Source organism: Panthera uncia, assembly GCF_023721935.1.
Source record: "Panthera uncia isolate 11264 chromosome B3 unlocalized genomic scaffold, Puncia_PCG_1.0 HiC_scaffold_1, whole genome shotgun sequence".
Taxonomy (NCBI): domain Eukaryota; kingdom Metazoa; phylum Chordata; class Mammalia; order Carnivora; family Felidae; genus Panthera; species Panthera uncia.
In genome coordinates, this window is record NW_026057582.1 from 1,819,160 (window position 1) to 1,835,809 (window position 16,650).

At 49.7% G+C, this 16,650-nt stretch overlaps 2 protein-coding genes across 4 annotated transcripts in view; one reads left to right on the forward strand and one right to left on the reverse strand.

The window, feature by feature from the left end:
- The window catches only part of LOC125909127 (cytochrome c oxidase assembly factor 8), a 28,919-nt gene extending 12,573 nt beyond the window's left edge, over nucleotides 1–16,346 (reverse strand). The window contains exon 1 of one of the 2 annotated variants that reach the window (XM_049612078.1): nucleotides 16,047–16,346. In XM_049612078.1, the coding sequence (XP_049468035.1) occupies nucleotides 16,047–16,169 (123 nt within the window). In that variant the 5' untranslated portion in view covers nucleotides 16,170–16,346. Of the gene's footprint in view, nucleotides 1–882; nucleotides 985–16,046 lie in introns of those variants that run through there. The other variant, XM_049612077.1, reaches the window with a different exon arrangement.
- The window catches only part of BAG5 (BAG cochaperone 5), a 5,642-nt gene continuing 3,598 nt past the window's right edge, over nucleotides 14,607–16,650 (forward strand). Inside the window, exons 1-2 of one of the 2 annotated variants that reach the window (XM_049612064.1) lie at nucleotides 14,607–14,699; nucleotides 15,446–15,683. The gene's annotated coding sequence lies outside the window, so the exon portion shown is untranslated. Of the gene's footprint in view, nucleotides 14,700–15,445; nucleotides 15,684–16,421; nucleotides 16,542–16,650 lie in introns of those variants that run through there. The other variant, XM_049612061.1, reaches the window with a different exon arrangement.

Below are 16,650 nucleotides of genomic sequence, written 5' to 3' on the forward strand. Positions count from 1 at the left end.
GGTGCTGTCCACACATTTGTCAGGAGTGAACTTCACTGTATGTCAACTGGACTTCAATAAACGTGACATTAAAATGAAAGGATCAGTTGGGTAATCGAAAGACTAGCTTTCCGTTTGTCTGCTTTAAGACCGATGCAGATCCATTGTCTGGGTGGCTCAAGTCAGTTAAGTGTCCGACTCTTGGTTTCAGCTCAGGTCGTGAGGTCACGCACGGTTCATGGGTTTGAGCCCCACATCCAGCTCTGCACTGCCAGCACAGAGCCTGCTTGGGGTCATTGTTTGCTCTCCCCCCCCCCCCCCCCCCCCCCCCCCGCTCACGTGGTCTCTATCGCTCTCAAAATAAATAAATAAACTCAAAAAAAAAAAAATCAATGTAACCTAAACTCATGGGGGAAAAGTACCATTCAATTTAGAAATCTCTTATACATTATTTATTTTTTTTTTAATTTAATTTTTTTTAAATTTTTTTTTAACGTTTATTTATTTTTGAGACAGAGAGAGACAGAGCATGAACGGGGGAGGGTCAGAGAGAGAGGGAGACACAGAATCAGAAGCAGGCTCCAGGCTCCGAGCTGTCAGCACAGAGCCCGACGCGGGGCTCGAACTCACGGACCGCGAGATCATGACCTGAGCCGAAGTCGGCTGCCCAACCGACTGAGCCACCCAGGCGCCCCTCTTATACATTATTTAAAACAAACAAATAAGCTCTATTGAACATGACTTCCACCTCTAGCTACAACAGAGTGCCTCCCATGTGCCCTCCCCGCACCAACAACTAGAAAACTCCCAGCCACGGGAAGGAGTGAAACCACTGAGACTCACTGCATGGACGAGTCTTAGAAAAATACAGAGGGAAAGAGCCAGGCATGAGAGAGGATGTACCGTGGGAGCCCGCGGTGCCGCATCCTCGAAGTCAGTGGTGACTGCAAACATTCACATGTTTGTCCAAACTCATCAAATGTACACTTTAAGTGGGGTATTCATTTTACTGCATACAAATTAAAAAGCCAATTAAAAGAGTGGTTAAAGCTTACAAAGACCAAAGGAACTACCACACTGCACATAATTAACATTTCTTTTCCCTTTGGAAGGTACTTCATTCAGGATATTTCAGTTCTTCGGCATCACGGTTACAAGATGTGACTTCCAAAGAACTAAAAACAGAGAGGCAGGGTTTGCAAGTTTTAACATGAAACAGCTTTGTCTACTTGGCTACTCACTGATCGTTTCATCTGAAGCAGAAATAACAGCTAGCTTACAAATACGACGTGGCCAAGTGGCCGGTGTTTGGCGGCAGGTCAGGTGGCATGAGCAGCAGCGCGGGGCAGGGGGAGGGGCCGGAGCAAGAAGGCGGACGTCTGCTCAGCTGGGGACACTGCCCCCAGGCACCCTCCCCAGTGTGGGCTGACATCCCTTTAGGCCCCTAGACTCAACCTTGAAAACACAGCTTGCTAGTTTTTGCTTCGATGCGCCCCGCGAATCACCACCAACACACCAAACATCTCAAGAACCCGACGCTGCCGAAGAAGGTTGCTACGAGCAAAACCACCAGCGGTGTGCCCATTTGCTCCTTTTCTTGGATGCTAGGACCTTCCTACATTTTCTAAATTCCCAAGCATTCTACAAACAGGATGAACTTAAAGCACGGCAAGGAGCAGCAGGTTGGGTCTGGAAGGGTCGTTCCCAAGTTTGCTGCAGAGAGCGTCTCAGGTTACAAGAGCTCTGAAATCCTCCTGTGAATTTGGAAGGCCAAGTTCTACTGTAAAATACGCAGGCACAGCTATCCATGCAAAAAGCCCTTTCCTTGACCTGTGTTCTCCACAGGCAGTTTTGGAGCTACGTTATAGCTCCTCCTTCAAGACAACACTGGCACCTGTAACAGTTTATTAAAAATCTGGTGTGTTCACCTCAGCTTCAGAATGCTTACCATTTAGAAAACCATCTTGAGTCTAGAATAAGTGAATGAGCAGGACAGGTTGGAAAGTATATTGTGATTTCCTCAGACTTTCAAACTGTTTCTAGAAAAGAATCTTTAGGGGCGCCTGGATGGCTCAGTCTGTTGAGCGTCCAACTTTGGCCCAGGTCATGATCTCGCGGTCATGATCTTTGGTCATGATCTCGCGGTTGGTGGGTTTGAGCCTCGCGTCCGGCTCTGTGCTGACACTTGGCACGGAGTCTGCTTGGGACTCTCTCGCTCTTCCTTTCTCTCTGCCCCTCCCCCACAAAACAAATAAACTTTAACAAATACATTCAAACTGTTAAAGACTTGACAGATTAGGCAAAAGAAGTTATAACCTTTGAGTGAAAAAATAAAACCATGGACAGGAAGTGCACCATCACCGAAAAGGAGTTGTAATGAGTTAAAGCTGTGGTGGTGGGGTCCTTGGGTGGCTCAGTGGGTTCAGGCCCCGCGTTGGGCTCTGCGTGGACAGTGCAGAGCCTGCTTCCAATCTTTTCTCCCTTTCTCTCTGCCCCTCCCCCGCTCATGCTTTCTCTTTCTCTTTCAAAAGTAAAAAAACAAAAAACATGGTGACAATTGCTATCACAACATGGAGTGCTTCCTCAAGTTCAAGCAACATTTCGGAGGCTCCAGAGGAGTGGGGGGAGGGACCCCCAGGCCTGCTGTGGCGGGGGGGGGGGGGGGGGGGGGCGAGCACACTGTGGGGGCAGGGAGGACAGGAGCCTTTCTCCGCTGTCACCGGGGGAGGGAGCAAGGCGGAGGCACAGGGAGAAGCATGCAGTGGTGAGGGATCGATGAGCCACCCCGGGCAGCGCACAGCCCCTGATTAATACGGCTGAGGGAGGTACACAACTGCAAGGGTGTGCAGCGCACTTTACAAACAGTAATGAAACATGACACACAGCCTTCCTGATAAACTCCACGCAGCCAACCGATTCTTACAAACTGCTTTCATTGCTTTGACGACGGCTTTAGAGAAAAATAATTCACGCGCTGTGAAATTAACCCCGCTGAAGCGTACAATTCCGTGTTTTCAGCATGTTCCCAGAGGTGGGCAACCATTACCAATTCCAGGACACTGTCACCACCCCAAAGAGAAAGCTGTCCTCATGAGCAGTCACTCCGCATTGTCCCCCAGCCCCCGGCCACCCCATCCTTGTCCTCGTGAGCAGTCACTCCGCATTGTCCCCCAGTCCCCACTACCACTGCTCTATTTCTGCCTCTGTGGATCTGCTTGCTGTGGACATTTTGTGTAAACGGAAGATCACAGTATGTACTCTTTTGTGACTGACATTCACATAACATGTTTCCAAAGTTCATCCACATGGTAGCATGTGTCAGAACTTCATTCCTTGTTACGGCTGAAGGCTGAACCAAAAGGTATTTCGGTATTTCCCAGCGTGGCCATAACACATTTTGTATCTGTTCGTCAGCTGAATGCATCTGGATTGTTTCCACTTTTTGGCTGCTATGAATTGTGTTGCTGTGAACACTCGTGTACAGATTTTTGTGTGGACATCTGTTTTCAATTCTCTCGGGGGTACACACAGGAGCAGGATGGCAGGGTCACATGGTAACTCTATGTTTAACCTTCGGAGAAGCCACCACGCGGCTTCCCACGGCAGCTACACCAGGAGACACTCCCTCCGGCAGGGCGCAGGGTTCCAGTTTCCCAGCATCCTGCTGAGCATTTGTCACCGCGCATCTTGTCCTCATTGTAGCCACTCTAGTGGGCACCAAGTGCTGTTTCACTGTGGCTCCTTCTCAGATTTCTGCCACAACCTTGTATCACTAGCCAGCCCGCGGCTGCAAGTGACTCGTTAGTGTCCTTCAGACACAAAAGCTACTTGGTAGGGAGGACAGGATAAAAGTGAAACAAGCCCTATTTGTCAATGACAGGAGTAATTTCTTTGCTTTTGAATACTAGAAGAATGTTTCCTCAACTTGGGGCTATCCACGATGTAATGGCAACAGACAAGATATACTTGTTAATTTAACTTCTATTACTAACATCTTCTCCTTTGCCTCCCTAAGTCAAGACAATCAACAAAACAATAACTCAAGCCCTGATTTAGCACATTTGCCAATTTCCATGGTGCAAATCCTTCCACTGTGGACAATTTCAAGCAGTATACCTTTATGTGGTTTTTCTACCACGTAGGTACAATAGTCGTAAATAACCTCAAAAGCAGAGATGATTGTAAACAATAATAAAATAAACACATGTGAAAGTCTAAATATGTATTATCTTTAATATAATTTATTTTAGTATATAATATTTAGTAATAGCTGTTTATTAGCAAACTTCCTGAAAATGTAGCGGGGCATCTGGGTGCCTCGATCGGTTAAGTGTCCAACTCTTGATTTGGGCTCAGGTCATGATCTCACAGGTTCGTGAGATCAAGCTCAGCATCGAGCCTGCTTGGGATTCTCTCTGGACTTCCTCTGCACATGGTGGCGGGGGGGGGGGGGGCGGCACATGCTCTCTCTCAAAAATAAATAAAAACAACGTAGGAAGCAGCTCTCTTCACTGCAGGACGTCAGTGCTAGCTGGGACACACCAGGCCACACTCCTCACTGCAGACCCCATCACGAATGCACTGACCCAGTCACCTCAATTCCCTACTGCTTTTCAAAAGGGTTCATAACATGTTCCACACCACTTTAACCAAGTTATTACAGATGTTCTCTGGAAATGGTGGTCAAAACGTAGCTTAAGTATTTATAGTTTTGAGCCGTAGGTGAGGCCAAGCTTCCCCCCGCCCCCCGCCCCACCCTGGGGTCTGCAGCTGGACCTGGGGGGTAAATCCACGGGAGACACATCCACAGAGGAAAGCCCCAGGGGTCATGCAGGCGTGGGCCCCACAGAGAAATGAGGACCCAAGCAGCAGCCCAGTGCTGATACACGAGGCTGCATTAGAAGCATCAGCTGTGGAAAGAAACAGAAATATATGGAGACCAGAGGAGGGCAGGAACTACTTTAATCAAGGTTTGTTCCTGTAGATTTCCTTCATTCCTGGTGGTGAGAATGCTTCTTTCCTCCTGGGGGTGGGGGTGGCGCCTCTCCAGACGCTTCCTCTGGGCCTCTCTGGGAAGGCAAGGAGGGAAGACCACCCTGTCGGCCTGTTTCCCGAGGGCCTCACACCAGAGCGGCCCAAGAGCGGCCCACACCGTCACCCTTCAGCACTCTGTAGGGAGCAGCAGCTTCAATGGTTTAAGCACCCAAGGTGGTTTCGCTTTTCTACCAGTATGTATGAGAAAACAGATGAAACCAAATAGAACTTCCAAAGCTATCAACATGATGAAAAGGTTTCCTATAACGTCTTCTAGAAGCAAACGTAAATGTGTGTATGAGAAAAATATAAGAACGTTTTTAAAGAAAACATTTCTGAGACTCCCTGAAAGCAGCGTTTGCCACAAGAGCTCTGTCCCGTCCGCCTCATTTTCCAAGCGTGTCTGTTGGCAGGCCCTGCTGCTTCCTCCTGTACTTGACCGTTTTTATCACCTTCAGACTTCTGGAGGAGGAAGCCGCTGGAATGCAAACTTTCCACCTGTTTCAAGGTAACTTACTTGTGATCACTGCCAATACTTTTACTTACGGCCCTTCTTCTCACAGCAGCAAAGGCGAGGGCCCGCAGTGGTCAGAATTAAAAAGAGTCACACCCTGTCCTTTGAGAAGCCTTCTTTGTGGCTGAAGGAATAAGCTTCGCAGAATTCTGGCCACTGGACCCTGGCACCCCCATGCCAGGACCTGAAGGACTCGGCTCGGGCAGCTGCAGCAACCTCCCCCCACCACACACACACGCACACACACACGCCTCCGCCATGGTGAGGTCTCTGGCCCCGTGACAACTCCTGATGGGCTGGTCTGAGCAGCGCCACCGCCTCCAGGCTGCCCCCTCCCCGCCTACTCTGTCCCCATACCCACCCCTGCTTCGAAGCAATGTCTCCCACACCCCTGACCTAACTGTGCCGCCCCTTCCCGTAAAATGTAAAATCTTCGGGGCGCCTGGGTGGCTCAGTCGGTTAAGTGTCCGGCTTCGGCTCAGGTCATGATCTCACGGTTCATGGGTTCGTGCCCCGCGTCAGGCTCTGCGCTGACAGCTCAGAGCCTGGAGCCTGTTTCAGATTCTGTGTCTCCTTCTCTCTGTGACCCTCCCCCGTTCATGCTCTGTCTCTCTCTGTCTCAAAAATAAATAAACATTAAAAAAAAAAACTTTAAAAAGAAAAAAAAAAAATGTAAAATCTTCCTCGGTGATTATCATTACCCTCAGGAGAGAACCTAACCCCTTCCTGTGGTCTGGCAGCCCGGGCCTGCTGGGGCCCCAATCTCTCCTTTTCCTCCACCCACAGGAGGCTCCTTTAATGCCACGCCAGCTGGCTTCTGTCCTTCCTCCGCCTGCGTGTTTTCTCCTCCGTGCTCCCTCCTCATGTTCACGGCCCCGGGTTCAGGGGCACCTCTCCGCGGGCTCCCCCCTCATCTTCACAGACAAGGGCACCTCTCCGCGGGCTCCCGAGGCTCCTCACAGCACTGGCACGCCTGCTTCTCCCAGGAGCCTTTGAGCCCCAGGCGGCAGGACTGCGCTTGTTGGAGGAATGTTCTTCCCAGTGTTAAAAATTTTTTTTAAACGTTTTTTATTTATTTTTGAGACAGAGAGAGACAGAGCATGAACAGAGGAGGGGCAGAGAGAGAGGGAGACACAGAATCTGAAACAGGCTGCAGGTTCCGAGCGGTCAGCACAGAGCCCGACGTGGGGCTCGAACTCACGGACCGTGAGATCATGACCTGAGCCGAGGTCGGACGCTTGACCGACCGAGCCACCCAGGCGCCCCTGTTCTTCCCAGTCTTAATCTTTCCTGTTGACTCTCTGCTTATGCAAGAAATGCACTTCAACGTCAAAAAGCCCTTGAACTTTCTGCTGGAAGGACACCTGACAAGCTAGTTATGGCAATTATTGATGAGCTGGTGCCAGAACTTTCAGAAGTTGTGAGCGAGCCAAACACCATCGGCTGTCAAGACTGTTCTTGAGGGTCCGTCACTGCTAGATCCCGCCGAGTTTCCAGGTTTTCCGGTCTGTGCGGTCAGAGCGGCGCGCCTCCCGGGCTGTTCTGCAGTAAGACTGGAGCACAGTGGGAGAACTGGGAGGAGCCGGTGTAGGTGGCCGGGCCGAGCTGCGGCGAAGTGGGAAGCCAGGCTGGCCGGCTGGCCAGGAGGGAGAGGGGACAGGCCCTAGACACAGCGGTCACGTCTGCGTGGCCACAACCGCGGCACCTACCGAGGTGTTCACTTCGTCCTGCATCCACTTCTCGCAGACTCAGACGCCCTCACATTTGATCACGTTGACTTCTGTCTGGCACTTCTGAAGCGTCTCTCTCATGCAGAGCTGGACCAGAAGAGGCACAGCCAAGGTGGAAAGTTCCAAATGAAGGGCCAGCTGGTCCACAAAAGGGATTGAATTCCTCCCTCCTGTGCCATAGCGACAGGGCCCCGCTGGCAGAAAGACGCCCTCACCTGCTTACCTAAGACCTGAAACTGCCACTTGTCATCGTCAAATACGACTTGACATCAGGCTGAACGATCGCTCCAGGGTTGCAGTGTGTAGATCTTCAACCTTTCATCCTTTATTTATTTATTTATTCATTTAGAGCAAGCGAGCGAGCAGGGGAGGGGCAGAGAGACAGAGGGAGAGAGTCCCTTACTGACAGTGCAGAGCCCAACACGGGGCGCGAACTCACGCACTGCGAGATCATGACCGGAGCTGAAATCAAGAGTCCGACACTTAACCGACGGAGCCCCCAGGCGCCCCTCTCATCCATCCTTCTAAAAACAATATATGATCTCTACATTTTCCTTTTGTTTTCCAAAAAAAACATTTAAAAAAAAATTTTTTTTCTTAATGCTTTTATTTATTTTTGAGACAGAGAGAGAGCATGAGCAGGGAAGGGGCAGAGAGAGAGACACAGAATCTGAAGCAGTCTCCAGGCTCTGAGCCATCAGCACAGAGCTCGATATGGGGCTCGAACTCACAGACTGTGAGATCATGACCTGAGCCGAAGTCGGACGCTCAACTGACTGAGCCACCCAGGCGCCCCAAAAAAGCATTTTTTAAAACCCTACCTTTCCACAAATATTCCTGGACTTCTGCCCCAAAGCCTTTAGTCTTAGAAACTAAAGGTGATTCACACACAGGGACCCAATGAGTGGCAACAGGCAGCTGGCCCAGGCTCGCCCCACGGACTTGCATCCCAAGATGGGGACCCCTCCCCTCCCCCAAGCCGACCGAGGACGCTGAAGGACAGCAGCAAGGGGACGAAAGGGCAGGTGTCACCCCCGCTGTGTTCCACCGGTTCACCACCCTCCAGAACTGTACCCCAGTGTCATCATCTTACAGGTTCCTTATCAGGAAGCGTTAAAGCAGTCACCCCAACAACTCACGGCTTTTCCGAGCTACCCACACATGAAGAAGCGCCAGGAGGCGCCAGGAGTGTTCAGTGACCCCTCCTCATTTGTCACCTCACTATTGCCTAAATCATCTGCTTTACAGGTGAACTCTGTCAACCAGCTCTCCCAACCACCCTCAGTTTTCCACTATAATTTGAGAGATTTTATCTTAATTGTAGCAGAGTTAGCTCTTCTGCGCTCCCCAGTAAATACATGTTCTGTTTTTGTTCACCCCAGAACTGCTATTTAAAAGGGAGGAGAAGGAGCTCGGGGGAGGAAAAAGTCCTTCTGTAAAAGGAAGACTCCCTTTGAGGTTAGAATAATTACCGTAATTTATGGCTGTCACAGCAGCAGCGTGGAATGCACGGCTCCCTCACAGTGGAGTGGCTGTCTCGGGCGGGACAGGAGGCGGGGCCGCGCAGGCTAGAACCCATCAGCTCTGCTGGCGAGCAGCCAGGACAAGGAAAGGAACGTGCCTGTACGTACTTGTCACACTGAGCGTTCATCACCGTGTCTGGGAGGGAACAACCCCTCCCGTTTTTTCTCTTTCTTGTAAACTGCCAGCCAGGCAGCCCCGCGGGGGGGCTTCTCCTCCTCCAGCTCTGCAGGCCCAGCCTCCTTCTCCACCCCTTCCCGCTTACAGCAGGCTCCTGGGCTCTCCCGGCACAGTCCCGGGCCCACCTCCCCACGAGGAGCCAGGATTTGGAACCAAAGACTTTCCCCTAGGCCCTCCTTCCCGGAAGTGCCTGCACAGAACACGAAGCTCCTGAGTGAAGGCGTCACACTGCACCACTGGGGAAACCGGTGGGCAACGATGAAAGGAACAGATGCTGGCAAAACGTGGTGTCCCTGCAGGTCTGCGGTCCTGACACTTCGGGGCTGGGAACCGAAAGTCTTCCTTCTGGAGGGCTGGGATCCCAGCCTCCCGTTCTAGACAGACGTAGACACATCAGCATTCTGTATTCAGCAGTACGTAAAGGACTAAACAGGGTTTATACTGGGAGTGAAACGTTGGCTTCACATCAGAAATCAGCCAATCCTGATAGAGGAACACAATCCCCCAACGAAGTTAGTCTTCTCAAAAACAAAGTCAAATCTGGATGTGGTCAAGGCTCTAGATTGCAGCTGTCAATTTACAGGAGACACACAGATCGGAGGAACATGGTACATTACGCCCTGGGAAAGCAACAGCAGAACACAGTTTGTGGAAAATTCAAAAGGACACATCCTTCCCCTCCTCCCGCATAAACTACTTTGAAAAAAGGAAGGGGATGGAGTCAAAACCTATAGATCAAAAAGTAACCAAAAGAATGTCAATAAATCACAATTTGTAGCCCTAATGTGAATCCTGATACAAGAAAACTGTAAAAGCAAAACAAAACAAAGCAAAAAACATTTCTACGATAACTGAAGAAATCTAAAAAAAAAAAAAAACTGAACGCTGAACATTTGCTGAAGTTGTATTTTAGTTATTATGTTTATATATATATTTTAAAGTTCATATCTCTTTTTTTAAATTTTTTTTAACACATTTATTTTTGAGAGGCAGAGCATGAGCAGGTGAGGGGCAGAGAGACACAGAGACAGAATCTGAAGCAGGCTCCAGGCTCTGAGCTGTCAGCACAGAGCCCGACGCAGGGCTTGAACTCATGAACTGTGAGACCATAACCCGAGCTGAAGTCAGCCGCTCAACCAACTTAGCCACTCAGGCGCCCCTATTTCTTTCTTTCTTTTTTTTTCAAGTTTACTTATTTTGAGAGAGACAGGGAGAGAGAGAGAATGAGCAGAGGAGGGACAGAGAGAAAAGCCCAAGCAGGACGGCAGTGTTAGCACAGAGCCCAACACGGGGCTCAAACCCACGAACCATGAGATCATGACCTGAGCTGACGTCAAGAGTCGGATGCTTAACGGACTGAGCAACCCAGACGCCCCCATATGTAACTGTAAAAGATACGAACTTTTGAACTCTAAAAAATAGTAAGCATTAAAAAAAAAAGTTAAAAAAAATATGAACTTTGGGGCGCCTGGGTGGCTCAGTCGGTTAAACGTCCATCTCTTGATTTTGGCTCAGGTCACCATCTCACAGTTGTGACTGAGCCCTGCATCCAGATCCACGCTGGGCATGGGGCCTGCTTGGGATTCTCTTTCTCCCTCTCTCTCTCTGCCCCGCCTCCCCTCTCAAAACATTAAAAAAAAAAAAAAAAAAAAAAAAGATACATACGAAATTTTACAAATGAAATGGTCCTTTTTTTTAACTTTTGAGAGACAGAGCATGAGCGGGAGAGGGGCAGAGAGAGAAAAAGAGAGAGACTGACACACACACACACACACACACACACACACACACACACACACAGAATCAGAAGCAGGCTCCAGGCTCCGAGCTGTCAGCACAGTGCCTGACACGGGGCTCGAACCCAAGAACCGTGAGATCATGACCCGAGCTGAAGTCAGAGCTGAAGTCAGACGCTTAACCCTGAGCCACCGAGGCGCTCCACAAATGAAATGTGAAATCTGATATTTGCCACAAAGTAATCTGGGAGCCGGGAATGGAATGGATGGGTAAAGATGAAATAAACACCCCCAAGCGGACAGGGGTAGAAGCAGGGTGCTGGATACACAGCATTCTTTACACTCTTCTGGTTTTGCAAGTTTGACATTTCCCATAAATAACAAAAATAGAAAATAAAGGAATGCATTTCTCCACATGAACAGGACAAGGGGAAACCCTGTAACTGCTTCACTCCATGAAGAAACAGCGTGCGGGGACATCTGAACAGGAGGCAGAGAGTGAGAAAGGCCCCTTTCAACCCTGACTCTGCTGGGTAACACCAGGCCAGTCACAGCCAGGCCCTGGGCTGTTTAAAGTCCTCTGCCCCAGCTTTAATTTTCTTCCAACTAATTTACTGAAAGCCTTTTAAACACTAGAAATATCCATGCTTATTTTAAAACCCTCTGATGAGGCTGCCTGGGTGGCTTAGTCAGTTGAGCATCCGATTCTTGATTTTGGCTCAGGTCACGATCCCAGGGTTGTGGGATCAAGCCCTGTGCTAGGCTCTGCATCAGGATCTGTGCTGAGTGTGGAGCCTGCTTAAGATTCTCTCTCTCTCTCTCTCTCTCTCTCTCTCTCTCTCTGACCCTCTCCCCTGCTCATGGGCACGTGCGCTCTCTAAAAAAAAAAAAATTTTTTTTTTTAAAGTTTGTTTAAAAATAAATAAATAAATAAAATCCTCTGATGAGACCACTCACCACTTTCTCATTTGTCTAGTATTTAACTTCCCTCATGTCTTTACTCTGAAGCTACATTTGAGGGGAGGGGACTGTTGAAAATCATTCTCTTTAATGAAAATCTAAGCAAAATATGGGATCAGGACTCCCACTATTTATCTGTAAATATTACCTCTCCTGCTGAGGGCCTGTTTGGGCTTTTTTTTTTTTTTTTTGATCCAAAAGTTACTAGAAGAAAAATGTTAATTCACTATCCTCTAGATACAGGAACTATAATATAGATATTCTTTATGAGCAAGCGCTGTGATCTTGAGGAAATTTTTCCATCTTATTGCACTGAAGTTTTCTGGTCTGTACAATGGGGAGGGTAAAAGCACCTACTTCACAGAACCGTGTGAAGAAGAAAACAGGCAAAGTTCACAGACCAGCGGGTGCAAACACTTGGTTAACGCGACCTAGTGCCGTGTTGATGAATCCAGGACTACAAGCAAATAGTCTACTTTATACATTTTTAATGTTTACTTATTTTTGAGAGAGAGATAGAGAGAGAGAGACACAGCATGAGCATGGGAGGAGCAGAGAGAGAGAGACACAGAATCTGAAGCAGGCTCCAGGCTGCCAGTTGTCAGCACAGAGGCTGACACGGGGCTCAAACTCAGAACAGCTACATCGTGACCTGAGCCGAATTCGGACTCTTAACCTGCTGAGCCAACCAGGCGTCCCAGGACTACAAGCAAACAGTAATGTGTATAATGTAACCACTGTTTCTCTAACTTGTGAGCTCATTTTTATTTTTTTTAACGTTTATTTATTTTTGAGACAGAGAGAGACAGAGCATGAATGGGGGAGGGTCAGAGAGAGGGAGACACAGAATCTGAAACAGGCTCCAGGCTCTGAGCCGTCAGCACAGAGCCCGATGCGGGGCTCGAACTCATGAACCGCGAGATCATGACCTGAGCCGAAGTCGGCCGCTTAACCGACTGAGCCACCCAGGCGCCCCTTGTAAGTTCATTTTTAGACTCCCCCATAAAATCCTGATGCTACACTTCAATAAACCTGGGCGGGGGAAACTAGACAAACCAATAAATAAAGATCCTGGTGCCCGGGGCCACATCCCAGACCCATCACCTCAGAATCTCAGGGGGTGGGGAGAGGGGGTGGTATTTTTTAAAGTCTTCCAGATGATTCCAAATGTGCAAACACTTTTAGGAGCCGATGATGTAAACTACAGAGACAAGGAATAAACAGGTGTGAAGTGCCTAGAAAACACTTAATTTTAGAGCTGACTTTTTTTTTTTAACGTTTATTTATTTTGAGGGGGGAGAGGCAGAGAGCGAGAGAGGGAGAGAGAATCCCAAGCAGGCTCCCCACCGTCAGTGCAGAGCCTGATGCAGGGCTCGATCTCTCAAACCATGAGATCATGACCTGAGTTGAAATCAAGAGTCCTAGCTGACTTTTTCAGTGGGTTTGGAAGAAAAAGTGGTACCAGAGACAGCAGATGGGAATAAATCATGTAGGTCCTAAAGCAGCTTTCCTGAACTCAAGTGGAGAACAAAGAATTAACGGAAAAGATGTAGTGAGGATGTGGAGAAAGGGGAACCTTCCTACACCGTTGGTAGGAATGCAAACTGGTATAGGCACTCTGGACAACAATACAGAGGTTCGTCAAACATTAAAAATAGGACTACCCCATGGTCCAGTAATCACACCACTGGGTATTCATCCAAAAAATACAAAAACACTAAATCGAAGGGATACACGTATATAATGGAATATTCAGCCATAAAAAAGAATGAAAGCTTGCCATTTGCAACAACTTTGATGGATCCAGAAAGTATAATGCTAAGTGAATAAGTCAGAGAAAGACAAATACCATAAGATTCACTCATATATGGAATTTAAGAAACAAAACAAATAAGCAAATGAAAAAAAAGAGAGAGATAAACTAAGAAACAGACTCTTAACTGCAGACAATCGATGGTCACCAGAGAGGAGGTGGGGGGGAGGGGGGGAGACGGGGATGAAGGAGGGCACCTGTTGGGATGAGCACCGGGTGATGTAAGGAAGTGTTGAATCACTGTATTGTACACCTGAAACTAATATAACAGTGTATGTTATACTGAAATTAAAATTAAAAACTTGGGGCGCCTGGGTGGCTCAGTCGGTTGGGCGGCCGACTTTGGCTCAGGTCATGATCTCGCGGTCGGTGGGTTCGAGCCCCGCGTCGGGCTCTGTGCTGACAGCTCAGAGCCTGGAGCCTGTTTCGGATTCTGTGTCTCCCTCTCTCTCAGACCCTCTCCCGTTCATGCTCTGTCTCTCCCTGTCTCAAAAATAAACATTAAAAAAATAATAAAATTAAAAACTTAATAAAAAATATGTTGTGTGAACTAGACACACAGGATTAAAATATATCTATTTAAATAAAGAAAACAGAAGGTTCACGACCTGTTACTTTTAAGAAGACCTAATATCTATGGGGTGGGGCGCTGGGTGGCTCAGTCGGTTAAGCGCCAGATTTCGGCTCAGGTCATGATCTCACAGTTCGTGGGTTCGAGCCCCATGTCAGGCCCTGTGCTGATGGCTCAGGGTTTGGTTTCTGTGTCTCCCTCTCTCTCTGCTCCTGTCCCACTTGCGCTCGCACTCTCTCTCTCAAAAATAAGTAACCATTAAAAAAAAAAAAGGCCTAATATTTAAAATCAAAGTCTGAAAGACAACAATCTCTCTGGGCAGCAGGAATTGAACTACCGGGACAGAGCCAGCCATGTACTCAGCGAGCACAGGGAGATACGCCCAAACAAACAGGAAACACAAATCGCCCTGAAGTAAAAACTGATCCTGTAAGTTCTGTGCAAGATCTAGCACAATGGGGCGCACGTCCTAAAAAACACAGCAGCAGTTTCCGCAGGAAAGCAGGGCCAGGTCTGACTCACAGGCAGCTTATCCACTCGTCGGCATCACAATCCACACCTTCACAAGTTCAGGCGGCCCAGCGGGTGAGCAGCCCCCTGCTCCACTGTCACTTGGGACAACAAAAGGAAGAAAGGTCTCATCCTGAGGATTAGACCCACGGTAAGACTGACTTCAGCAAAAGGGTATGTGACAATAAAGGAAACCTTGTTTGGGTGTTTTTTTAAAGATTTTATTTTTAAGTAATCTCTTCACTCAGTGTGGGGCTCACAACCCCAAGATCAAAGGTCGCATGCTCTACCGACTGAGCCAGCCAGGTGCCCCTTGGGCACCCTAGTTCACAAAATAAGCTAGGGTAAGTCCTCATCCTAGGGACAGTTGGTTGATGTTACGTTTGCCTGCCCGGAGCATTTTCAGATACCTGTTGAATACCTTGCTGCCCAAAGACTGAGATGCTGGGTGGGTTTCTACATTGTAGGAATGAAAGTCCCTGCTGTGGCCACTGTAACAGGAAGCTGAGCTAGAGACCGGGGGGGTCTGGGTGACCAGTTGCCCTGTTAACTTCTTCTCTAAACTACAAACCAGGCAGAACTTCAAAGCTGCATTTATAAAAGAATGCTAACCAGCAACAGGCTAAAATAAATGAAAATTTACAGGCAGGCTCATTTTGGAATTCTTAACCGGCTTTTTTATCCCGGGCTTTCCAGGCCCCCTCCTTAGCCTGTTGGCAAAAGGAAGTGTTAGTATTTGTATGTTTGTTTAAATATTTTAACTGCAGCGCATTCCACAGTTAGACGACGTTTTCTTGTGACAGGTGGACTCAAGGCTTAGAACTCCACTGACAAAAAAAAAAAATCCTTTCCCAAAAAAGTGCAATTGATAAAAACTGTCATTCTTTGTTGCTATAGATATTGATCTTTGTGGACCTTCAACCTGTAACATGCGTGTATGCAAATAGCTTCCAAACAAGAAAAACTATTCAACGTGAAGTCCCACAAAAGTCGATGATAACGTGTGCCATAGCTTGAAGAAAAGGACTAATAATCTTGACGAAGCCAAAACACAGACCCAAAACAAAACAAAACAAAAACATGCTGTGCACATCAAGAGCCGTTTAAGAAAGAACCACCTTCGGGAAGAAATAAGGTAGGTAACAAACTCGCTACAGCTGACTCGGAGGTACGCGTTAGCAAAAGTTCCGACCACCAACAGTCCCGGGCGTGACAGCGACACCCTCAGTTCCTAGAGACCAAGGGAGTTGACGCAGGGCACTTGGGGGCCCCTCGCGCCGGGGACTCCCCACTCGCCACGCCCCTGTCCCCCGCGGGCCGCGGGCGCTGCTCCGCGCCAGCCCCGGACGGGCTCAAGGACCCCGCTCCCGGAGAGCTGACGCCGCAGCCCGGCACGAAGGGGTGCGGGACCCACAGGTGTCCCTGAGGAGCGCCGCCTGGGTGTGTCGCCACCTGCGGTCCCCCGTCCCGGCCCACCCTCTGCAGGAATCCCGCTTACCCGGCTCGGCGCCGTATCCCTGCGCTCCCCAGCTCGCTCGGGAGCGAGCTGACAGCCTGGTCCAGAGAAGGCGCGGCAGAGCGGAGAGACCAGAGCTCTCCTACAGGGCCGCAAGGCGGCCATCGCCCGCGTCCCCCGGCTGCCGCGGCGCACGGCAGCGTCGCGCCGGCGCGAGAGGCTGCGTTACGGCACGGTCGCAAGGCCGGCGGGAGGGAGCGGCGCGGCCGACGGTGCGCTTTCCCAGCGTGGCACCGGCCGCGGGGTGGACCCGGCGAGGGCGCAGGGCGCGGGCGGCCGCTCTTGGGCCGCGGCGGTTCCGGGCTGTTGTGCCAGGCGATAGTGGGCGGCGTGGCCCGGGCGCGGCGCGGCGCCGGAGGACTTTTTCCCAGGGCGGGGGCTGTTCGGCCCCAGGGCGGGGCCGCGGGCCGGCGACCGCGGGAGCGGCGGAGTCGCTGGGCGTCGGCGGCGGAGTGCGCGATGGCGCGGGCGGCACAGGTGAGCGCGGCGCGGCGGCGGCTGGCGGGCCCGTGGGCGCCCCCGGCCCCGGCGCGGCCCCCGTGCCTTTTTTTTTTTTTTTTTTTTTTTTTTTTTTTTTTTTTTTTTT